Source organism: Caretta caretta, chromosome 10 (assembly GCF_965140235.1).
Source record: "Caretta caretta isolate rCarCar2 chromosome 10, rCarCar1.hap1, whole genome shotgun sequence".
Lineage (NCBI taxonomy): Eukaryota > Metazoa > Chordata > Testudines > Cheloniidae > Caretta > Caretta caretta.
The window spans coordinates 16,581,028-16,607,877 of record NC_134215.1 but is presented as its reverse complement, the minus strand read 5'-3'; the positions used below and the strand labels follow the sequence as shown (position 1 = coordinate 16,607,877).

The window sequence follows — 26,850 nt, the reverse complement described above, 5'->3', positions numbered from 1 at the left end:
ATAAAGAAAAACAGTACAGCCTTGAATGGAGCTTTTTAACATGAAACTTAGTGGAATTATCTGCACCCCAGAGCATCATGGAGCAATTTTCAACATGGGAAAAAAAATGTTTTGTGTGTCTGGTGATAGAAAATCGTATCTCATGTTGTAGATGTGACCCAAAACATATATCTAATGGGGTAGTGCCCCCCTGGAGCCAAACATCTGACTGTAATCTGAACAGACATGCTGGAGCACTGAGTAAAAGAAGCATGAACACAGTGGTGACAGGAGGTGGAGGCTATTTTGGATATAATCTGGGGTGTGCTCTTGCCAAATTAGGAGCCTCGGTTGTTTTGTTAGATACACAAGAGCCCATCTGGGAAATTCCTAATGGAGTAGTGTTTATCCAGGTAGGATAAAAATACATGTTCACAACAATCAAATTAAGTTAATCTATTTGATTTTTATGTAGTGTCTCAGCAGCACGGGTTTCACAGAACCCAGAACAATCATAAATAATGTCAAATACCTTTTTAAAAGTCAGACTCCTCCCCAACTTCCATAGCACTTTAAACAATAGACTGTAAAATATATGTGAACTATATTTCTTATAGTGAGAAAGCAATGAAGTCTGGTGCCTAGAACAAGGAATTTCTGAGTTCTATTCCTGACTCTGCAAATAATTCTCCTTGTGACTTTGAGCAAGTACTTTACCTATCTGTGCCTTGATTTAAAAGTCTGTAAAATCTGTATGATAATATTTCCCTATTTCACAGGGGTGTTCTAAAGCTAAAGGAATTAATTTTTGTGAAGTGTATTGCTCTCCTGGGAAGAAAGTTGTTATAATATCATTACAAAGTATTAAAATGGGCCTGATTTTCAGCCCCTGGCTTCCACAAGTGTGATAAATAAAGGGGGGTGGGTAGGTAGCTCCCTTTGAAGGACACCCAGCCATCCAGTTAGCTGTAAAATACCTCTTGATAGCTGTTCTTTACTTGCTTTACCTGTAAAGGATTAAAAAGTCCCCCAGGTAAAGAAAAAAAAGTGGGCACTTGACAAAAAGAGACAATGGGAACGTTAGAACTTTTTAAAATGGGAAAAGAAACGTTCCCTTTGTCTATTGTTCTCTGGGATGCAGGGACACAGAGCAGCAATGCTATAAGCAAGAATGCTGTGTAAGGTTTGAACCAGGTATGAAAAAGTATCTTCCATACCTAGAAGAAATAATTTCAATAGGGAATGTTTAGTTAGACGCTATCAGGTTTATTTTTTATTTTGGATTGTGGATCTCCTCTGTGCTAACCCCTGATGCTTTTGTCAGCTACCAAGAGGGATTTTACAGCTAACTGGCTGGCTGGGTGTCCAACAAAGGGAGTTATCCCCTCCCCCTTTATTTATCACAACAAGTGTATGCACAATTTCATGCATGCATTTTATGGGTGCTAACAGCTTCATGGTAAACTCTAAACTGTAGTTTTGTGATCAAATTCAAAATATCTTTCCATATATATTGCAGGCTGATGTGAGGGATTATGATGTCCTATTTGCAGTTTGTGAAGGGGCTGACTGTGTGTTTCATGCAGCTGCATATGGAATGTCAGGACTAGAGCAAGTGAGTACAATTATCTCGTGTGTCTTTCTGTCTGAATCCTTTTAGAATCAACGTTAAGTTAGCGTGTGAGACTGGTGGTTATCTTAGCACTATATTTCAGATTTCTGAGCACTCCGATGAAAAGAGCAAATTCCTATCCCAGCACTCAGGTCACTCAATAACCAGTCTTTTTACTTAAGTCCATCTTCTTCTCAGATACACCAATTCACCACCCCCAAAACACACCTCTTGTCTTATCCTGTGTGCAAGGTGCTTACATTAACGTCTGCTCAGTGCAGAGGATTGTTTCATGCTTAAACATACTCATGTCCATCTGTAGCTTTCATACAAACTTGAGCTGAAGCACAACCACCTCTCTCACTGCCTGCTGTGCACAGGCTCAAGAACACAATGAATAGAACATCATAGTTTTAAAGAGATATTTAAAGAGTATTTCTTTAAATGTTTGTCTTTTTGAAAATTGCCAGTTATTTATTAATAGATTATCATATCAGTGACCTTATCCAGCCTCTGTCAATCACTTAAAGTTTTATTTACCATGATAGTTAACACATATAACTTTTCTAACTTCGAGTGATGAAAATTTAAGCTGTGGGTGATAAAAAGAGATTTAATCCATTGTATAAAATGGCATTAATCCTGTGTTGCTCAAAAGCGTAAGACTTCAAAACTTCTTTGCATGCTTCATCTAGATTGATAACTTTCAATGAAAAACTGAGTAAACATTTGAGTGTAATTTCCTACTGTTGCCTTCTCTTATAATAATCAATTCCACACCTTTCCCCACCCTGTACTAATAACCAGTGGTCTGTAAACTACTCTGATGCCTTGATCCTGCAAATCCTTATATGGTACACAGCCCAGAGTACACACTTAATTGTGCCCTACCACAAGAGAGAACTGTCGCTGTGCATGGGTACAAGTAAGTTAAGCACTAGGATTAGCTGTCCACAATAAGTGATAGAGTCAAGGCTTCTGCATATCTTCTTCCTTACTATCAAGAGCACAGGTTAAAAAACATGGAGGGTGGGGAGAGAACAAGCATTTCTGAAGAGATATGGCTTATATGTGATCCTCAGCATGGAAATTAAGTGCTTAGCATCACACTCCCCAGTTTGGTTCTACTGCAAATATTGGCAGAGTAACTTGACATTTATTTGGGATTGGATGGCTCTGTACTCCCTGTTCTGTGCATTACATTTAACCTTGCATTTACCTGTGCAACAATCTGCACCTGTGCTGTACAAGATCAAGAAACAAATTATATTTTAGTTTACCCAAATACAAGTAAGAATCAAATATCAATGCAAATAATTATATATATTCAATACCATCTGCATCAGAAAAATAGTTCCACCAATATACATTTAAAGAGTAAATTTTCTGATTATTGGAATTATTTTTTAAACTTATAAAATGCTCCCTTCTGTAGATCTCAGGACACAAACCTGATATTACTAAAACTTATATCGATACAAATAAATCATCTTCTATCATGCTAGAAAAATAATAATCTCCACAGATAAACAATCTACCTCCCACTCCTTCTTACTCCTTTTTTATTCCACACTATTCATACCTTGTCTACCTACCACATCAGGCAGATGCCTGAGTGAAGAGAAGGTCCTTGTATTGTCCCCAAAACACCAAAAGACTCAGATTCTCTCAGGCTTGCTGAGGCTACAAATTCCAGATTCAAGCACCTCCCCCAAGAATAACCTCTCACAAGCTCCATCCTATTTAAAGCATGTCTCAGCTGATCCTAACTGTCATGGTAGATAACACAAAGAGAGATAGCCTAAGCCCAAAAATATGGAACTGTATTGATCTAAACCAAAGCTTTGAATTGTTTACTGTGTAGTGATTAGGAAGCTCAGGAATCTGTTAAATAACAGATGTAATAAGTCCCATTTGCTAATACCAACTCACAGGTGGGCATTCACATTCTGCCTTAGCTGTAACTTCTGAATAGTCTTTAAGGACGGGCTCATTGTAGAGTGCACTGTAGTAATTCAATCTGATGACTGTAAATCACTGTATCAAGGTCCTAAAAAAGGTCACAAACACCCAGTTGAGTGCAGATGGGAGTAGGTGCTCCTGGTCTCCTGAGTTCCAAAGAGCAAACAGGAATCTGAGGGCACCTCTGCATTGCAAATCTTGAACAAAAATTGAAGAAATCTCCTCAATAAAGGGGGCAGGAATCAGCCCTGTGATAACCTCAAAATCCTTCAACCAAATCACTATTATCAGTTCCATCTTATCAAGATTGAATTTATCCAGCTTATTCTCGTCCATATCCCAGCCTCCGGCAGCTACTGGGAAATCATAATTACCAGCCCAAGTCCAATACTGATGAAAACAAGACACAGAGCAGTGTTATCTGCAAACTGTTAACACTGCAACTCAAACTGCATTGTGATTTCCGCCCCCCCCCCCCCGATCACACACACACACACTCTTTCTTATATACACTGAAAACAAAGACTAATAAAATTGAACTTTGAAGAACCCCACATAATTAGCATAAATTGTACAATACTTCCCTTTGCAACCTTCCAGACAGGTTGGAATTAATCCAGTTAGGAACACTACTGTCCTTCCCAGTTAATGTCTTAAAATGAGTTAACAAAACTTCATGTTTAACAGTATAAAAGGCTATTGTCAAAGCTAAAAGAATGGACCTCTGATTGTTTTCCATTCCCTAAGAGATAATCAACCTACATGACCAGTGCCACCCAGAGGCATTCAAGCTAAATGATTGAAGGGAATCAAAGAAATCTAGGTTTCAGAGTGGTAGCCGTGTTAGTCTGTGTCAGCAAAAAGAACGAGGAGTACTTGTGGCACCTTAGAGAATAACAAATTTATTTGAGCATAAGCTTTCATGGGCTAAAGCCCACTTCATCCGATGCATGCAGTGGAAACTACAGTAGGAAGATATACATATAGAGAGAACATGAAAAAATGGGGATTGCCATACCAAGTCTAACAAGACTAATCGATTGAGGTGGGCTATTATCAGCAGGAGAAAAAAAAATTTTTGTAGTGATAATCAGGATGGCCCGTTTCAAACAGTTGATAAAAAGGTGTGAGTAACAGTAGGGGGAAAATTAGCATGGGGAAATAGTTTTTAGTTTGTGTAATGACTCATCCACTCCCAGTCTTTATTCAAGCCTAAGTTAATGGTGTCCAGTTTTCAAATTAATTCCAGTTCTGCAGTTTCTCATTGGAGTCTGTGTTTGAAGTTTTTTTGTTGAATAATTGTGACTTTTAGGTCTGTAATTGAGTGTCCAGGGAGGTTGAAGTGTTCTCCGACTGGTTTTTGAATGTTATAATTCTTGACGTCTGATTTGTGTCCATTTATTCTTTTACGTAGAGACTGTCTGGTTTGGCCAATGTATATGGCAGAGGGGCATTGCTGGCACATAATGGCATATATCACATTGGTAGATGTGCAGGTGAACAAGCCTCTGATAGTGTTGCTGATGTGATTAGGTCCTATGATGGTGTCCCTTGAATAGATATGTGGACAGAGTTGGCAACAGGCTTTGTTGCAAGGATAGGTTCCTGGGTTAGTGTTTTTGTTGTGTGGTGTGTGGTTGCTGGTAAGTATTTGCTTCAGGTTGGGGGGCTGTCTGTAAGCGAGGACTGGCCTGTCTCCCAAGAGCTGTCAGAGTGAGGGATTGTCCTTCAGGATAGGTTGTAGATCCTTGATGATGCGCTGGAGAGGTTTTAGTTGGGGGCTAAAGGTGTCGGCTAGTGGCATTCTGTTACTTTCTTTGTTGAGCCTTTCCTGTAGTAGGTGACTTCTGGGTACTCTTCTGGCTCTGTCAATCTGTTTCTTCACTTCAGCAGGTGGGTATTGTAGTTGTAAGAATGCTTGATAGAGATCTTGTAGGTGTTTGTCTCTGTCTGAGGGTTTGGAGCAAATGCGGTTGTATCGCAGAGCTTGGCTGTAGACAATGGATCGTGTGGTGTGGTTGGAGTGAAAGCTGGAGGCATGTAGGTAGGAATAGCGGTCAGTAGGTTTCCGGTATAGGGTGGTGTTTATGTGACCATCGCTTATTAGCATGGTAGTATCCAGGAAGTGGATCTCTTGTGTGGACTGATCCAGGCTGAGGTTGATGGTGGGATGGAAATTGTTGAAATCATGGTGGAATTCCTCAAGGGCTTCTTTTCCATGGGTCCAGATGATGAAGATGTCATCAATGTAGCGCAAGTAGAGTAGGGGCGTGCTGTGGGGCCCTGTGGGTGCCTATAGCAGTCTAATGACTCTAGATGGCACCAGAGTTGTAATGCCACAGCCTTCTGGTGTTCACAGTCTTTCCCAGAAAGGGAAGACTAGAGAACACAAACTCAGGTATACTGAAATCCTGCTTATACGAAAGTGTTGTAGAATGAAAGTCTCAAGTTGATTCAGTGTGTTGCTGTGTACAAACTGCAGCTCTAGTTATAGTGAAAACTGTTCTTTTAGCGTTCTTGTACTGGGGATGGGGAAGTGACTTCACTATCTGAGGCTCCAAAAACAACCTGGGAGCAACCAAGGACTTTCAGCTAGGAAGTGACAGTGAAGTGCTATTTAGGGGTTAGCACTGCATTGGGAGACAGGAGAGTAGGGTTCACAGCATTGCCACTGGCTCAAGGTGTGACTTTGGGCAAGTCACTTCAAGAGGGATAATGATACTTACCTACCTCACAATTTTGTTGTGAGGCTTAACTATTTATGGCCAAATCTCATTGAGTGCATATCATAACCATAGTTAAGTCTTCCCCACAATCTCTGAACTTAAATTTATAAATACAAATATACCTATTAAAAACCAGAAATAATATACTGCTAAGTTGACTGGGAAGACTGAAACCTGAATTAGCTGCTGTATTGAAATGCTCAATTGTCCACAATTAGTAGATAGAATGTTGTCAAAGCTAAGAAAACTTGTCCCTGATGTATGATCCTTAGAAAGAAATTGAGGGCTAAAATAATAATGTTAAAAACCCAAAATAAAATACTCCCCACGCTTTAGTTAAAACAGCAACATAATCATCCTTGCTAGACATTATAGTTTAATTATTATGTCACTGTACAGCACAAATTCACTGAATAGTTACCTCTGAATACAGAGGACTGACCATTGAATTGCTATTGTAACATATATATTTAAAATCCTCCTTTCTGTATGCTTGTTTTAGGATACATTGTTACATTTTTAAATGAAAAGTCATTTTGAACAGAAAAAGAAAAGCGCTTTCTTTCAAAAACATCAAAACAGGATGCAAACCAATTCCCAGAAACAATTTTTGTTTTAAAAATTGACATTTTTTGCAAAAAAAGAAAAAATGTTGCCCTGAAAATCCCTGACCTGCTCTAGGACTGAATGTAAAGTGTGAGATTATTCAGATACTGTACAATCTCTCTTTTTCTAGCTACAAAAAGAAAAGATTGAATCTATAAATGTTGGTGGGACAAAACTCATAATTGAAGGTATGTATCTAGATGTCTCTTTGTGTATTGGTATGGCAAGCTAATATACCATTTAGTAAAAGCTATTTGGCATAGTTAAACTATTTCTTAGTATATATTTTATATGGAAAATGTTGTTTGTTTTACACAGTACTAAGACAGCACATCTGGGTTCTGTATCTGACTCTGCTCAAGACTTTCTGTGTAAACTTGGCCAAGACACTAAAGCCAAACAGCCACACAGGGTGCTGGAGAACTGTGCCGGGGCAAGCAGGAGGAATCTATATTCTTCCCACCCAAGCTTCAGAGTAGGCTGCTCCATAGGGGCCACTGGACCCTATGTTTCCCTTGCCATGTTGTCATGCAAACCTCTTTCACAGAATTAAATTAACAGAGGATCCATGTACTGTTGGACTGAGATTCATTTACTCAGCAGATGGATCTAACAAATTTTTATTAAGGAAAAACCCACAGTAAGTAATGGTCAATTACTCACAAGTAGGTAGCTCATTAGGGTGATGTCATCACAGTTGCCTCCAGCACCAGAGAACACAGCTTCAACCTCCCTTTTTACATAAACTTATTTATAACTTTTTGTTATCTTTTTTTATACATATGTATTAGTCTCTCATTTCCAAGTTAACTTTCCTCTCCCATCAGAACAGGTTTAGTGTCAGTTCAAACTGCTCTTTCCCAGCTTTCTAGTTACTTTATCTTTTCTTTTTCTCACAAACATAATTACTCTGCAATTTCTTACATATGCACAACACTAAACATGATCACTAGCCCCAACCCTAGATCATCCCAAACCCCCTCACTTGGGCAAAGCTGGGACCATTTCAGAGATGCCCATTCCCCACCTCTTGCACCCTCTGCACAAAGCCACCAGCATCCCCTCACATCAGGATGACACTATTAATCTCTCTACTTCTTATCAGTAAAATGGGTATAATAATACCTCTCTCCTTCATATGGGTGTTGTGAGATTTAAAACAATTATTTAATGTATGAAAAAGCCATTTATATTATCACATAGAAGGTGCTCTGTGTGTGCCAGGATTACTTTTATTATCACTTTACCCGATTAAGACTACAGACATCCACATAAGGGAAATCTTCCCTTTTATTTTACTTTGTACCTGCAAACGCCTTACCCAAACTCATGTTTGTTTTTCTTAAATTTTAGTCTTTTACCAACAATCTCAGGAAAATTATGATAAACAATTTTCGGATTCTCTCATTTCCAGATATGGCTTTTCAAATTGTATTGCATACATTGTGGCTCAGCTTCTGTATCTCTCTTCTTTATTCCCAAAATATAATGACATTTATGCTGCAAAAACGACCGGTTTGCACCCATATTCTGCCTGCCTGTGAACCCTTGTACAGCTTGTTCCTCTCCCCTCAGATTATTCTTCTCAAGAGCTGAGTGGAGGTTAGTATTTGGGGCCACGGTCAAGGGCATATCTGCTCAAATATGGAAATCATGCCCCTGGATCCCTAAACTCTGCTCCTCAACACCCTCTCCAGCCATGGAGGACTTACGGAACATTGTGTCTCCACAGGTTTGTAGGAAAGCCAGAAACAAAGAGGAACAGTTCTACCCCTTGATTGCAACCTGGCTGTAGTATTTCATTAGCATGTTTAGCCTGACACAAGAATTAGAATTCATTTACTTGGAAGGAATTAACTATTTTCATAATTTTAAGAGCAGTTCTTCCTGCTATCATCCTACTAGCTTGTGAATATACAGTGGGCTGCCATTAGAGTAGTTCTGAGGCTTCTACCATTGTTGACTGGGGCCCAATCCCCTCTCCTAACTGAAGAGTTCTAGCCCTCTACAAAACCATAATGTTCAACTACAGGATACTCAGTCAGAATGTGATGCCAAATTATAAAGAACTTGGGATCATTTGAGATGCATAGAGTTATATAAATGTAAGATATTATTATAAATTCCCAAACAATCCTAAAATGGAAAGATTACTCTTATAATATATGTAACTGTTGTTTTAGAACAGGCTCATTTCCTGTTCGTGTAGGTTACCGGTTCTGTTCATTCCCTCTGAAGCACCTGGCATTGGCCAATATCTGAAGACAGGATACTGGGCTACATGCACCTTTGGCCTGACCCAATATGGCCATTCTTATGTTCTAGGTTATTTTCTTATTCCAATCTCTATTGAAATAATTTATTTTGCATATCACTGCAGTCTGCAAACAACAGAACATCCCCAGACTGATATATACTAGTACAGTGAATGTGGTGTTTGGAGGGAATCCCATTGAAGATGGCGATGAGGAAACTGTGCCATATTTTCCACTAGAAAAGGTATTTTGCCTATACTATTTGTTCCATGTTTTCCCTATTTTATTGCTCTGCTCTGTTATTTCTGAACAACAATGGATGCAAAAGTATAAGAAAAAAGAAAAATCTTCAGTTTTTTAAAATTGTATATAGACACCATTTTAGACACAATACATAATTATTTTAAGTAACTGTTAGTATATACTTTTCCGGCCATCAAGGTCCTGACTGTGGAAAGGAATCCATTAGGGTCCTTATGCTCATGAAGAGTCCCATTGTAGTTAATACAGCTCAACAAGGAAATAAAGATCCCCTGGTATGGATTAGGGTCTATCTGAGTCTTTATATTCATTATTTTTATTTATATACCTGTTATCTGTTTTCTCTCTGGTCAAATATTATTATCTGTTTTCAAACTCAATGCTGAAATGGAAAAACTGCACTTTTTATTATGGGATCATTGTCTTTAATAAGAAAGCGAACATTGTCAGTTCATGTAAATTTTTATTTTTTCTATCTTCTCTTTCCATTAAAATACTTCTGTTGCTATAATGCAGTGCCTAGCTACAACTATGATTCATACATTATAGATAGGCAGACAAAATAGTTTTAAATAATGTTATTCTGAATAACTGGGTGGGGGAAGTAAAAAGTTCACACTACAAGAAAAGCAAACACAAGAATTCTCACCTAATCATAGAATCATAGAATATAAGGGTTGGAAGGGACCCCAGAAGGTCATCTAGTCCAACCCCCTGCTCGAAGCAGGACCAATTCCCAGTTAAATCATCCCAGCCAGGGCTTTGTCAAGCCTGACCTTAAAAACCTCTAAGGAAGGAGATTCTACCACCTCCCTAGGTAACGTATTCCAGTGTTTCACCACCCTCTTAGTGAAAAAGTTTTTCCTAATATCCAATCTAAACCTCCCCCACTGCAGCTTGAGACCATTACTCCTCGTTCTGTCATCTGATACCATTGAGAACAGTCTAGAGCCATCCTCTTTGGAACCCCCTTTCAGGTAGTTGAAAGCAGCTATCAAATCCCCCCTCATTCTTCTCTTCTGCAGGCTAAACAATCCCAGCTCCCTCAGCCTCTCCTCATAACTCATGTGTTCCAGACCCCTAATCATTTTTTGTTGCCCTTCGCTGGACTCTCTCCAATTTATCCACATCCTTCTTGAAGTGTGGGGCCCAAAACTGGACACAGTACTCCAAATGAGGCCTCACCAATGTCGAATAGAGGGGAACGATCACGTCCCTCGATCTGCTCGCTATGCCCCTACTTATACTTATACCTAATCATTAACTCATACAATAAAAAGCATAAATATTTGAGTGTTTTTTCTACTACTACAGAAACACATTCAAATTTAAAAATATTAAGCAATTAAAATCTGAGTAACACTGTTATAAAAATATTTTACATTGTTATAAGATTGAAAATATTTCTTCAAATGGACTACAGTCAACTGGAAATCCAGATTCGTTTTGGCAAACCTGTCTGCCTCACTTACAAAACAATAATGTAGGCATTTTACCCAAAATTAGTACCCCCACAACTTCTTAATTTTGAGAGGCTGTTACAGAGCTGATGACAAGAAACCAGTTTGACAGAAGTTTATTTTTGTCATTTACAGAGTATATTGATGTAATTAAACAAAACCATAATATTTGTTCTTTCTTTTTAGCATATTGACCATTATTCCAAGACCAAATCAATTGCTGATCAAATGGTACTAGCAGCTAATGGAACTCCAGTAGCAGGTACTTTTCAATTAACAGTAATTCACTTCAGCCATTAACAACATAATGGGATTTATTATTTCTCCTGATGTCATATCTAACTGACATGTATATATGTGTTTTCCTCAAGCTGACAAGATCATTGTGGATAGTTCCCTGAAAATATCCACTCAATGTGCAGCAGCAGTCAAAAAAGCTAACAAAATGTTGGGAATCATTAAGAAAGGAATAGATCATAAGACAGAAAATACCATATTACGCTATATAAATCTATGGTACGCATACATCTTGAATACTGAGTGCAGATGTGTCACCCCATCTGAAAAAAGATATGTTGGAATTGGAAAAGGTTTGGAAAAGGGCAACAAAAATGATGAGGGGTATGGAACAGCTTCCGTATAAGGAGACATTAATAAGATTGGGACTTTTCAGTTTGGAAAAGAGACCACTAAGGGGGGATATGATAGAGGTCTATAAAATCATGACTGGTGTGAAGAAAGTTAATAAGGAAGTGTTATTTACTCCTTCTCATAACACAAGAACTAGGGGTCACCAAATGAAATTAATAGGCAGCAGATTTAAAACAAACAAAAGGAAGTATTTCTTCACACAATGTACAGTCAACCTGTGGAACTCCTTGCCAGAGGATGTTGTGAAGACCAGGATAGTAGACAGGGTTCAAAAAAGAACTAGATAAATTCATAGAGGATAGGTCCATCAATGGCTATTAGTCAGGATGGGCAGGGATGATGTCCCTAGCCTCTGTTTGGCAGAGGCTAGGAATGGATAACAGGTGGTGGATGACTTGATGATTTCCTGTTCTGTTTGTTCCCTCTGGGGCATGTGGCATTGGCTGCTATCAGAAGACAGGATACTGTACTTTTGGTCTGACCCTGTATGGCCGTTCTTATGTTTTATGTTCTTATACACACAGATTTATAGAAAGATACTAGAAAGCACAATACCAGAAAATTAAAACATTTTCCCTAAAAATAATTTTACATTTACAACTTCTACAACATATATAATACAAAACTTACTTTTGAATGCCAGCATTGAAGTTTATGTATTTCTTTAAAGGGATAGAAGAGTTAAAAAATAAACCTTGTTTAAATTAATCATATTGAAAGTGCTGTATAACATAAGTAAATATGAATGCTGATTAAAACATTAGTTCCCTACAGTTCTAAATTAAACTTTTCAGAAGGCATTTTATACTTTAGCCTGGAATTATTTATTAGGGCTTCCCAGAGTTTTCCATGTTGAGGGAGTCAGTTATACACTTGAACACTTGAGCTCACCTGTGAGATACTATAACTGCCAGTTCAATACAAATCAACGTAAACTGCAACATGATACCATGTGACCAGGTGACACTGAGTTAAATTGGGCTGTGGACAATTTCCAGAAAGGACTTCTTTCACCTGATACTTGCAAAGTACTGCAAGTGGCTAATATAATGCTATGAATGTTAATTTCATCCCAGGAGGACGATTTCACATATAAAAGAAGTTATTTTATGTGTTATGTCTTGTTTCTTTCATCTTTCATTGGTAGCTCTTTACAATAATAATTCATATTCTTAAGATTAGCCTATAATTTCACACCTGTATGAGAAATAAATCACAAAACTTACTCTATGCCGTGTTATTGTAGCCATGTTGGTCCCAGGCTATTAGAGAGACAAGGTGGGTGAGGTAATATCTTTTACTGGACCAATTTCTGTTTTATATGGGATCATTGTCTTTAATAAGAAAGCAACCTTCTGTTGGTCCAGTAAAAGATACTACCTCACCCACCTTGTCTCTCTAAAACTTATTCTGTGTCATATGTATTGTATAGCTATTTAGGAGATATGGGCAATACCTACACTGTGCACCTTACAACGATGCAGCTTTGCCACTTCAGCCGTGCCATCGTAAGGTAAGCAGTATAGCCTCGCTCTCGCTGGGAGAAAGCTCTCCCAGTGACAAAATAAAACCACCCCCAACAAGAGACAGTAGCTTCACTGACGGGAGAGCCTCTCCCACTGATGAAGCACTGTCCACACCGGCACTTTTCATCGTTAAAACTTTTGTCTTTCAGGGGTGTGTTTTTTTCACACCTCTGAGCGACAAAAGTTTTAACGACAAAAGTGCAGTTGTAGACATAACTTAAGATGGTTCAGTCACTTTTAAATACAGTAAAACATTTCAAACATGAAACTTGGATTTAATGCTATATCAAGATTAGGTACTGCACTTCATCAAAGTCTTGTGATTGTGTATTAAGAATTTAATTATTCTGATATGATGAACTAGATCACCAATGTACCGTGGGAAAATAGGGAGATGGGCCCAATCTCGCTCCTATTAAAGTCGATGATAGTTTTTCCATCAACTTCAATGGAAGCAGGATTGGGCCAAGTATTCAAAGCCTTTCATCTATAAATTAATGGTTCAAATCCAGCTCATATCTCCAGTGCCTGAAAGCCAATGTTTCCTGACCACGGTTCATAGTCTATGTAAAATTAGTTTGGTGAATTTATTCCAATTTTTATTTGATACTAGTTCACATCACAAAAAATATTGTCACAACTGGCATTCTTTTTGGCTATCTTAATGCAGAGATCAAAGACTGTATGGACAAGGGATTGAAATATCCAATAACTGCTAGAGGGGATCCCTCCAAATCAGAGTTTGAAGCACATTGGCAAGGCAGTTTGGTGAATTTTTATATTGCTACTGTCTGTGTTGTGCATGTTTTGTGGATAAAGAAATAAACTTTGGGGGGGCTATCAAGCCAGCACCTTTCATAAGTACTAATTTAATTTCCTTTTTTAAAGGAAGATGAAAATCATTTACTTCAAAGTAAGTTCTTCACATGTATGGCTATAGCTTTCGGCCCTCATTTTATATACATATGGGTATTCATAGCCTAAGAAAAGTACCTGTAATGTAGTGATATGCAAGTCATTTGAGAATCACATTTTATCATATATCCTAGGAGGTGATAAGCTCCGTACATGTGTTCTTCGTTCACCAGGCATCTACGGACCAGGAGAGCAAAGACATCTGCCACGAGTAGCAGTATTTATTTTATTTTATCAGTATAAATTTTCATTAATATACAATAGCATTTGTTATAATTAATGTCATAGATTAATTGGCTAGTTTGGTAACAGCTACAATTTGCTCTTAGTTTTTCAAGACATTACAATTAATAAAATAGCACATGCTTTAAAGAGAAAATATATCTTTAAAGAATATACAGTAGATACAAAAATAGACAATAAAGTCATTCTTCATCACAAGCAAATGTAAACTCAGCACTGATTTGAAATAGTTTAGCGCTTGTACTGTATGGATTCAGATCCATATATGATATTTCAGACTTCACTGTGCAACTTATACTCAAAAGTTTTTAAAATATTAATAAAAGATAATACAGCAAAATATCTTATTTCCAGCATCAACCATTAATGACTTTCATTATCCAATGAGGCAGGCAAAGGAGTTTGAAATACTTTCTAATTCAGTAGGTTGCGAAAGGACAAGGAGAGGTGCCCAGGTTTCCTTTTTTTTTTTCTTGCTTTATTTTAGGTGGTTGGCTTAGTGTAGTGTTAAGAAGACAGAGTGTGCATGATTACAAGTCACTTGTTTTGAGGACAGATTACTCTTTAAAGTTATGTAGGGCTCTGAATAAATAACATCTGTATTTTTCATAGGAGCAGGGGAGGGTTTTGCTAAAATGCAGGGTTCAGGCATGATGCATGATCGATAGATTTAGAAAAGGAAGTCAAGTGTTTGGCCACAGGACTAGTAAACATGGGCAATGCAATCTTCCCCATGCTGCCTTTCCATTCTGCCTCAACCGTGACATGGGGGGACAAGCTACTGGGGTGAAAAAGTTATTCCTGTACAGCTGGTCTCATGCTAACTAAGGAACTTGACTTCAGAGAAGGAGAGATAAAACAAATCATTCCAATAAAATGTACAAGATATCCATAAAGTAATTTTTCTGTAAAATACGTGGCATATAAAATACACATGCTGGTGTGTTGTAGTAAAATAGTTTTATCGATACTCATGTGAGGTGATCTACATAAATCACTTGTGGATTGATTACTCATGAGTAATATAACCATCCCAAAATTATGGTAATAAAACATTTTTGTGACACCATCCTATTATATACTATTTGTATATGCCACATATTTGACATAAATGATGGAATGGGGTAATGTATATAATTTATTTAATTACAACATTTTCTAATTAAATTTTATATATAATATTATATAATTATATATATATATAAACTTACTATGGCTTCTTCATTTTGTTCTTCCTTTTTTCCCATTTTCTCTGTAGTGTGTCTTGGTGTATATATTTTTTTTTCTTTTATGTCTTTTTCAACCTCTGTTTTCCTTCATTCATAAATTTTCAGTTTATTTTATCTACAGCTTTTCCTGCAGCTCTCCTTTGTCTTCAAGACTCTTTTCTGATTCTTTCATATGTTTCTTATTTTTCACCATTTTTCCTTTCAGCTGACTCCTCTGTTTCCCTCCTTCCCCCAAGTTCACTTATCCCTTCCCTTTCCCACCTTTCCCTTTCCTCATTTTTCTTTTCTGTATTCTTCTCCAATCCTTCCCTCCAATTCTTCCTTCTGCCTAAAACGCCTTCACTCTCTCCTCAGTGATCCCAAACTTCCACACTTTCCCCCTAACTACCTCCAAAACCCCTCATTCTCTCTCTGCTTGTCCCCCAACTCTGTCCTTCCTCACGTTCTCCAACCAGCCCACCCTGTCTGTAGGTCTTAAAAGTACCCCAAATTTCTCTCTCTCTCTTTCAATCTTCTCCCATCTTTCATTTCTGGAAATTCTCTCCTCACAATCCTCAATCCTCTTCACTGATCTGCAAACCTCCTCACTGCTTCCCACATCTCCTCACACTCTCCCCTCATTTGTCCTTAACGTGCCTTACACTCCTTTCCCTGTCACTGCCCCAAAACACTTTCCCAACTCCGACTCATTTCTGCAAAACCTCCTCTTCAGTTCCCCCAAGACCCCCTCCGCTGCTCCGAAGACCTCCTCACTCTTTCCCCTCAATCTGCTGTCTATTTACTACATATATTAGTACTTATTTGGCCCCAGAGTATCTTAGTGCCTCCCAAATACTTCTGGATTTATTGCCACAAAATCCTATGAGGTAAAGAAGTATTTGTTCACATTTTGCATATGGGAAATTAAGGCACAGAGAGATATAAGTTACTTGCCCTAGGACACAAAGGGAATAAACCCCAGATCTCCTTAGTCCCACTCCAGTGTATTAGCCACAAGCGCATCCTTCCTCCCTTTCACTATTTCCCAAATCACCTCACTTCCCTTCCATTTGCACCCAAAAATATTTACTCCTCCTTTCCTTCACTGCTACAAAATCCCCTCATTCCCAAACATTATTCCCAAACTTCCTCAGATACTCCTTCCCTTCACTCTGTTGCATATCCTGTTCCCCTCATTATTCCCTAAATCCCCTTTCTGTCTTCTCGCACAATCCCCACCTACTTCCACTTCTCATTGTTATCAAACTTCTTACTCCCCCAGACATCCTCACTCTTCCTTCCTAAAACTCTTCACTGCCGTCTAAACCCTCTCACTCTCCTCTCCATGTCCCACTGCTCCCAAGCTCCTCTTTGGTCTCCCTTCACTGACTCTCAAACCTCCTTTCCCCGTCCTCTTGCTGAATCCTAAATCTCCTTACTTTCATTGACCCACAAGCTCCCTCACTCCCCCACTCCTTCTCCCTGCTAAAGCTCTCACGTTTGAAGTGCCCTCCCCCTGTGACATCTGTAACTGCCTTTCCCAACTCAAAATTGCTACCTCTAACAGGGCCTGTGATATCTCCATGACATCCAGAAGCCAGAGGGAGCCACTTTGTGTATAGCAGAGCAGCAGGGGGCCAAGGATCATAGGGTGCAATGGAAGGCTGCTAGCAGTTCCAGGACTTAAAAGGAACCTGGAGACTGATATAAAGGAACTGTCAAGGGCATGTGGGCATGGGGAGTGTCACTGAATGCCTCCTCAAATATCAGGCCTGTCACCAGCTGTTTTCCATTTGTAGTTTAAGGGATTTCAGTTGTACTGTCCAGGGGAATACTTATAGATATGCATGAAGCCAATTTAAAAAAAACAGAACTTTAGCAGAAGAAACTTATTTTCTAGTATTTCACTTAGGAGAGTAAAGCAGGTGGCAAATCTGATGTTCCTTTTGGATGTACATGGAACAAAACCATATGTAATTTATATAAGAATGCTAGAGAAAATACCATATGTTTAAATAATGCGCTGATGTGAGACCATTTATGGATTCATGTAACAGCTACTATGCAAGTGGCCCCTTTCCTACATATAGCACGCACACACCTGAAACCTACAGAAAATAATAGAAGACATACTGTCAAATGTGTAGCATGAAATACATATGACCTTTCCTCACTTTAATGTGGCACAAGGCCACAAGAGAGCAGAGAACACTTTAAATAATGTGGGGTTAATTTCTTTAGCCTATATAATTCTCAGTAGATTCAATTGAATGATTTAGCATTTACAATATAAATAATTCACAATAATTAAAGTGAGATAGCAGTAGGTTTGTATAAAAGAAGATCCATTTGGGTCTTAAAAAAGCGACATCCTTCAGAACAAGATACAATACTTGCATCAAAATGAGTTCTTGCAACACAATGAGATAGGATTAAGGTCAGGCTTGACAAAGCCCTGGCTGGGATGATTTAACTGGGAATTGGTCCTGCTTCGAGCAGGGGGTTGGACTAGATGACCTTCTGGGGTCCCTTCCAACCCTTATATTCTATGATTCTATGTACCTGTAACACTGTGCTAAAATACATTCACAAATGTCCCAATACCAATAACTTCAACTGGAGAATCAGAGAGCAGTAATTGGCCCTAAACTGGTGATGTTCCTTAACAAAAGACAAATAATAGAAACACAGTAGTATCTTCTAGACATGAGAGTTTCATTAGCATAAATATCAGAAATAATTCTTCTGCTCTAGTCCGCTCTGATAAGCCCTCGGCTGGAGTGCTGTGTCCGGTTCTAGGTGCCACATTTCAGGAAAGATGTGGACAAATTGGAGAAAGTCCAGAGGACAGCAACAAAAATTATTAAAGGTCTAGAAAACCTGACCTATGAGAAAAGATTGAAAAAACTGTGTTTGTTTAGTCTGGAGAAGAGAAGGCTGAAGGGGACATGATAACAGTTTTCAAGTACATGATAGGTTGTTACAAGGATGAGGGAGAAAAATTGTTCTCATTAACCTGAGAATAGGGCAAGAAGCAGTGGGCTTAAATTGCAGCAATAGAGGTTTAGGTTGGACTTTAGGGAAAATTTCCTGTCAGGGTGGTTAAGCACTGGAATAAATTACCTCAGGAGGTTGTGGAATCTCTGTCATTGGAAATTTTTAAGAGCAGGTTAGACAAACACCTATCAGGGATTGCCTAGATAATACTTAGTCCTGCCTTGAATACAGGGGACTGGACTCGATGCCCTTTCGAGGTTCCTTCCAGTCTGACACTTCTATGATTCTATAATTTCCCATTTTCATTCAGACTACTAATCCTAGTCCAATAACTTTCCTAGAGGCTATTAATGCTTCTGAAGAAAGTTACCCCTCTTTCTCACAATAATATACCTAGCAAATTGTTTAACATTGTAGGTGGGGATGAGGATGTTCCCTCCTGACTGTTTTAAGTGATTGGCTTACTTTCTGGAGCATGATATTTGATTACTTTTAGTTTTGTTTATTAACATGTTATTAAATTATCCAGATCTATTTTTAAAATCTTTAAAATCAAACAGTATTTGATTTGATTTCTGTTCTAATAAATGACAAAAAGACAATCTAGACTAGAAGTCTCAAGCACAGTAATTGAGTCATACATCCCCTCAGTAAATAGCAACATTTTTCATTTTTGATTAAGGGTCTAATCCTGGAGGCATGGAAGTCGGTGGTAAAATTCCCATTGACTTCAGTGGGAGAAGGACTGGGCTCTGTTTGATGTAATCCTTTTATGTGCAAAATTAAGCCACATCCTGCAGGTATTTCCTGTTTGTATGTTTTTTCAGGTTAATATTCAGAAGGGGCTGTTTCGTTTCAAGTTTGGGGACCCTTCTACCAAAATGAACTGGGTTCATGTACAGAATCTTGTAAAAGCTCATATCCTGGCTGCCGTGGCTCTTACCTCTGAGAGGAACTATATAGCTGTAAGTAAAAAGAAAAAAAACTGCAACACCCTATCGCAGAAGTGGGCAAACTACAGCCCGTCCTGCCCGGCCCCTGAGTCTCGCCCCCGTCCCCTCCCCTGCAGTTACGCCGCCGTGCGGGCAGCGCAGCTTTCGCCCACCCACCTCCCAGGCTTTCCAATAGGCCTGTCCTGCCACTCTGAGCAGCATGATAAGGGCGCGGGGGGAGGGAGGGTTGGATAAGGGGCAGAAGGGCCTGGGGAGCAGTCAGGGGACAGGGGGCTGTTGGATGGGGCGGAGGTTTGGAGAGCGGAGTGGCAAGACAGGGAGCAGGGGGGGTTGGATAGAGGGTGGGGTCCTGGGAGGGGGGTGACAGGGAACGGGGGGGGGGGGTTGGATAGGGGGTGGGGTCCTGGGGGGCAGTTAGGGATGGGGGTCCCAGGAGGGGGCGGTCAGGGGACAAGGAGTGGGGGGGTGGATGGGTCAGGGGTTCTGAGGGGGGCAGTCAGGGGGCAGGAAGTGGGAGGGGGTGGATGGGGCAGGGGCCAGGCTGTTTGCTGAGGCACAGCCTTTCCTACCTGGCCCTCCATACCGTTTTGCCACCCTGATGTGGCCCTCGGGCCAAAAAGTTTGCCCACCCCTACCCTATCTAGTTTGATACAAGTTTAAAACGAAAATAGTTATAATCAGAACAGAACCATGGCACTAGCTCCTAACTCTCACATCATGGTCATCCTGTGCATGGCCGTTGCCCAGCTCTATTGCCATGAAGTACCAGCTACTTTGGTGGCACTAGAGAACATTGAGTACACTACATCGTGAAAGACTCAGTCCACCAGTAGGAAAATACTCTCCCCAAATTATCTTCATTGTTATTTCTCCAACAGGAGCAAAGGAGTAATACACAATTAGAGAATGGAGTTGGGGCTGTTTTACCCCGATCCTCACTATACACAGAGGCCATTATAGGAGTGGGATTGAGGGTGGGGAAGGTAGTTTGAGATAGTCCCTTCCTCCCCAGGTAGCTGCCAATGGTTGTTGTGAAACTAGCACTCTCAGCTAATATCACAATCCGTGCAGATCAGTTTGCAGAGGCAGGACCTATGTGTTTAATTATGGAAAGAAAGTCTTAGAAAACCTTAACTATATGTGCTGCTGCCAGCTCTTGCCTATATATTTGCACATGCAAACTACCAGCTCTGCACACTCAATACAAGTGCATATATTTAAAAAACATATTGTTGCATGTCTTTTCTTCCTTGTTAGCACAAATGTTTACCCTGTTTAAAATAATTAAAAAATAAAAGTACATTGGTAAGACTATCAACGCATATATTAATGTTATGGATTTTATATGTGAAGTTAACAGGAAAAAGGTAATAGGCCAAACTTTACTTCCACAAGTACGGGTCACTTGGCCTTCAATGGGATCTCACCAGTGTAATTAAGAGCAGAATATAACCCTAATATTTCCTGTGTGTTCCAAGAAGGCACACGTTATTAAAGTGTCAATTTAGAATCAATTTCATTGTGTTTGGGAATCACAGTAAAATAGCATTTTAACAGCAATAAACTTGTAATAAGCAAGTTTACAGTGAAGCTGGTGTTATTAACCAAAATAAAACAATCATTGTTTGGGAATCAGTTTGTACTGTATACAGAATAGTTAATTGAAACAGAATTTGGGTAACCTGTTGATCTGTATATACTTTTATTTATGTTTTTATATTAGTTATAAAATCAGTACAGATATTTAAAGAGAGAATGAAAAAATGTCACTCCACGCACAGTGTCATGTTACTAACCTGTCTTTTCTCTATCTCTTTAACAGAGTGGTCAGGCATACTACATAAATGATGGCAAGAATGTCAACCTTTTTGAATGGATAACTCCACTAGTATGTACAATACATATATTTATTTCAAATACAATACAATGAATGTAGAAAAACTGTAGGCCCACATTTTGAAAACTGTACATGCAAATATGGATGCATAAATCAGGGAATTGCATGCATATATTCCTTTGTATGTACACAGGTTCAACTTTTGTGTACATGTTGGGGATTTTGCATGCTCATCTCAGATTCAAGAGCACCTTTCCAAATGTTAGCCTTAATAACTAATTGAAGCCAGGACAATGTGTACTGGCATAAGCGAAAGCTACCTTGTTGGTATATTTTATCAGATTAGTGCCTGATCCTTCCTTCCTAAGGACACCAGTGGAAGTTTGGGGTTCACAAAGAATGTAGGCTCAGGCTGTTATTCTGTAATACAAATAATTTTTCCATTAATCACTTTACTGTTAATGATTTGCTAAAAACCATAACATTTTAACACTGTAAAATGAGAGATCAGTGCATCATGACTGTGGGATTAGGATCAAAGAACACAAAATGCATTTTTCTCACATACGCTGCTATTTCAGATAAATGTAATTTCCCACATTTCTTATGTAATTATGTTTGGAGTCTTTTTGAGAAGAAAAATGGTAAAATAATTAACAACAGTGAACTGATTTGAAAAAACATCCAGGTTTATATTTATAACCCTAAATATTTCCATATACACTTTCTGCACTGATATCCGTACGTGTATTAGTTTCTTTTTTGTTATTCACTATTTTTAATCCTTTTCAGTTTGAAAAATTAGGTTGCAGTCCACCATGGATACGTATTCCTACTTGCTTCGTTTACGTAGCAGGTAAAATATTTTTATTTATCTGTCTGTTGATCCTGCCCCCATATCCAAAGTATCTGAATGCCATGCACTGGTTTATTATGCTTTTTTACTTTGTCTCTGAGTTTTTATTTCCATGACACTTTTGTAAAAAGCAAGATTGAACAGTTTTAAATTGTGCAATTCCAAAAGTTCACTAGCTTTGTGACAATTTGGTTTATCTGACACATACTGGTGAAATTCACCCGTATGAAAAGAGCCAACACAAGATTTATCCATCATTTAACTCTCACCTAAAATCTCAATACGGCTTAAGTGGGACTTAAGGGTTCTATGAGCCCTGTGCAGGCTCCCTGAATAGAGGTGAAGTTCACAATATGAATGTAAAAAATTACAGGTAAAAAACTTTGGACTCGTATATTCTGAAACTGATGTTTTTAGGGCTGTTGATTAATCAGAGTCAACTCACGCAATTAACTCAAAAAAATTAATCGTAATTAAAAAAATTCATCACGATTAATCACAGTTTTAATCGCACTGTTAAACAATAGAATACTGATTGAAATTTATTAAATATTTTGGATGTTATTCTACATTTTCAAACATATTGCTTTAAATTACAACACAGAATACAAAGTGTACAGTGCTCACTTTATATTATTTTTATTTCAAATATTTGCACTGTAAAAATAATAAAAGAAATAGTATTTTTCAATTCACCTCATACAAATATCATAGTGCAATCTCTTTATCATGAAAGCACAACTTACAAATGCAGATTTTTTTTGTTACATAACTGCACTCAAAAACAAAACAAAGTAAAACTTTAGAGGCTAAAAGTCCACTCAGTCCTACTTCTTGTACAGCCAATCGCTAAGAGAAACAAGTTTGTTTACATTTATAGGAGATAATGGTACCCATTTCTTATTTACAATGTTACCTGAAAGTGAGAACAGACGTTCGCATGGCACTTTTGTAGCTGGCCTTGCGAAATATTTATGTGCCAGATATGCTAACCATTCGTATGCCCCTTCATACTTTGGCCACCATTCCAGAGGACATGCTTCCATGCTGATGATGCTCATTTACAAAAATAATGCGTTAATTAAATTTGTGACTGAATTCCTTTGGAGAGAATTGTATGTCTCCTGCTCTGTGTTTTACCCGCATTCTGCCATATATTTCATATGGTAGCAATCTCGGATGATGACGCAGCATGCTGTTTGTTTTAAGAACACTTTAGCTGCAGATTTGACAAAACGCAAAGCAGGTACCAATGTGAGATTTCTAAAGATAGCTACAGTACTCGACCAAAGGTTTAAGAATCTGAACTGCCTTCCAAAATCTGAGAAGGACGAGGTGTGGAGCATGCTTTCAAAAGTCTTAAAAGAGCAACACTCTGATGCAGAAACTGCAGAAGCCAAACCACCAAAAAAGAAAATCAACCTTCTGCTGGTGACATCTGACTCAGATGATGAAAATGAACATGTGTTGGTCTGCACTGCTTTGGATCATTATCAGCATGGACGCTTGTCCCCTGGAATGGTGGTTGAAGCATGAAGGGACATACAAATGTTTAGCATAGTTGGCACGTAAATACCTTGCAACGCAGGCTACAACAGTGCTACATGAACACCTGTTCTCACTTTCAGGTGACTATGTAAACAAGAAGCAGGCAGCATTATCTCCTGCAAATGTAAACAAACTTGTTTGAGCGATGGGCTGAACAAGAAGTAGGACTGAGTAGACTTGTAGGCTCTAAAGTTTTACATTGTTTTATTTTTGAATGCAGTTATTTTTTGTACATAATTCTACATTTGTAAGTTCAACTTTCATGATAAAGAGATTGCTCTACAGTACTTGTATTAACTGAATTGAAAAATACTATTTCTTTTATTTTTACAGTGCAAATATTTATAATAAAAAATAAATATAAAGTGAGCACTGTACACTTTGTATTCTGTGTTGTCACTGAAATCAAAATATTTGAAAATGTAAAAAACATCCAAAATTAGGTATATAAATTGTATTATATTATTGTTTAACAGCATGATTAATTGCAATTAATTTTTAATTGTGTGATTAATCACAATTAATTTTTAATTGCTTGACAGCCCTAGATGTTTTCCTTGCAATGCTGAATTCTGCATCTTGTGCATCCCAAACTCCCTCTGACATCTATGAGAATCTTGGGTGTGAAACAAATGCAGAATCCAACCTACAATGGCTTGTTATCACTATGTTTCCCAAAATCTTGTAGTTATTTAATTAGTCTACCAGACCTACATCCAATCATGCAAACCCTTTATTCATACAAGTAGCCCAAGTAGGCCCCTACTTTATGGTACAAATCCAACCAATCTTACTGAAGCAATTATTTTGTCCACAATTCTTTAGCAATTTACATTTTCTTTAACATTACCTACATGAACAGTTATACTAGAATTACAATAGCTTAGTGGTTTACTATTCTTATCTCTCAAGTATTAACTTTCTGTTTCACAGCCACAGCAATGGAATATCTGCACTTGGCATTGAAACCAGTTATTGAATTTACACCTTTGCTGACCAGAAATGAGGTAAAATATGTATCTTTATAAAATATCTAATTAAAATGTTCAGAAAGCATGTTATATTAATACTGGAGGCACAATGTTGCAGTGAGCTCACAAAGAATTCACACAAGTCAAAGAATAAAACTCCCCATCCGTGCTCCATCTTTAACTTGCAGTTTTCATAGCAAAAATAAATGCCAGCCACAATTTGGGACATAGGGTATATTTGTTATATAATTTCTGTCCATTTAAACACACTTGTATTATTTATGTTATTTAATAATTCCCAAGAAAATTTAATGATTAAAGTTATTTTTAGAAAACACAAGCAGATAAGAAGCAATGGTTTTAGTCTGCACCAGTACTTAAACATTGCTAAATAATTTGCAACAAAAAAGAAACAAATCTCAATAATCTCTTGGTAAATGACAAGTAATTATTTCACTTTGTGTCAGTAGCTAAAAATTGCTATAGGGAAGATCATCTTCACTATTTCTGCAAGAGGAAGGTCTTCTGATCTGACTTAGGGAGATGTGTGGTGCCAAGAAGCACCACCCCCATGCCATCATTGTCTTCCAATCCATCTTCTCAATGGATTAAGTACAAGGTTGGGACTGCATGGTTTGGACCTGGAGTGCGGACCAAGAGTGGGAGGACCCACTTCCCTTCAGAGGCAAGAGATCTCCATTAGGGCATCCCAAGCCTACCATAATGCTGCTTACATTTTCAGTTTCTCAGCAACTGCCCCCTTACACCTCTTCAAAAGATGGGAGTGACACAGTCACAAGGAAGGATGGCTCAGTGGACAGAGCACTTGCCCGGGGCTTGGGAGATACATGTTCATTTCCATGCTCTTCCACAGACTTCCTGTGTGACTTTGGGCAAGCCAGTTTAGGGTCAGATTTTGAAGGTATTTAGGCACCTAAAGATTCAGATAGGCATCTACTGGAATTTTCAAAAGCATCCAGGTGCCAAGGCACTTCTGAAAATCCCACTAGGTGACTATCTGCATCTTTAGGTGCCTAAACACCTTTAAAAATCTGGTCATTAGTCTTTCCTCAGTTCTCTGTACTCCCCTCAGGTAAATATTCTAAAAATTGTGAGCACTCAGATATTATGGTAATGTGGGGCCATTGAAGTACAATAGATGGATGGATGTAGGGTGCCTGCCCGACAGCATAGCAGCTCCAGCAAGAGATGCTGCTGGAGCGGGTCTGAGAACCCTGTATAGATGTCCAAAAGGCTGGAAGATAGCAGCCTCTGCCTTCTCTGTAGACTCCCAAGACCCTCCATTTGCGAGGACAATTTGAAGGCAAATGTAAGGTATGTCCATGGGAGCGTACAGTTTGGCCCAAAGTTATTTTTAATTTAAGAATTTGCTTTTCTTTCATATTCTGTTGTGCTACCATTCAAATAACAGAGTTTTGTTCAAGATTTGGAATGTATGCAGCTCTTTGACTGTTGGTTCTTTTGCCTCATAGGTGCAGAACATTGCCGTGACTCACACATTCCGAATAGACAAGGCACATAACCAGCTAGGTTATTATCCAAAGAAGTTCTCATTTGCTGATTCTGTGGACCATTTTATTAAAACAAGACCAGAAAACCAGAATCATCACATCTTCCTTAAAGTCATACTTTCCTTAATTGGCAGCTTTCTAAGTTTGATATTTCTGTCTTTTACATTGCAAGATCTTTCAATTATGCATTTTTTCAGAGAAAACCAACATTAACTTATGTTTCCCGAGCATTAATAAACTGGCTTGTAATCACTCACAGTATAGTCCTCAGCTCACATGTGCTGAATTACTCTGCACCAGATATTAGCTCCAATATAATAGGCAGTTATTTGTAGGCTTAAACTAAAAAAAGATGGCACATCAGTAAACCTTCTTAAAAGGTTAAAATAAAGTATAGTAAGGTCAGAAGGCTAAAGATGATCACCAATGACAAATGCAGGAATCAAAGCTCTTTGATCTATTTGTTTCACACCAAAAGGGCTTCTTTCCAAACTGCTTGTTGAAGTGGATGACAAACTGGAAGAGAAGGAACTACAGTAAATCTGCAATACTGTATCAACAAAGACAAGCACAGCTAGGATAAGGAGAAAGACTGACAAGACCTGTTGCCAATGCATGTTATTGCAAGGAATACAGAGAAGCTGGAAAATAGAACAACAAAAGTGAAAAATAGATTCATGTAAACAATACACAATGCACACAAGGTGCACAGAAAAATGCATCCAATGTAATTTTTTTTGTGAATTAGCTGT

The 26,850-nt window shown here is 38.4% G+C and overlaps 1 protein-coding gene across 1 annotated transcript; it reads left to right on the top strand.

Annotated features, from left to right (window-relative positions):
- On the top strand, positions 1 to 26,850 carry SDR42E2 (short chain dehydrogenase/reductase family 42E, member 2). Its single transcript, XM_048866903.2, has 11 exons — positions 1 to 392; positions 1,499 to 1,594; positions 7,016 to 7,073; positions 9,266 to 9,384; positions 11,048 to 11,123; positions 14,088 to 14,170; positions 19,229 to 19,366; positions 21,177 to 21,242; positions 21,984 to 22,047; positions 24,529 to 24,602; positions 26,060 to 26,850. Exons 1-11 carry the CDS (start codon positions 78 to 80, stop codon positions 26,309 to 26,311), a joined length of 1,341 nt encoding a protein of 446 aa, XP_048722860.2. The 5' UTR covers positions 1 to 77; the 3' UTR covers positions 26,312 to 26,850.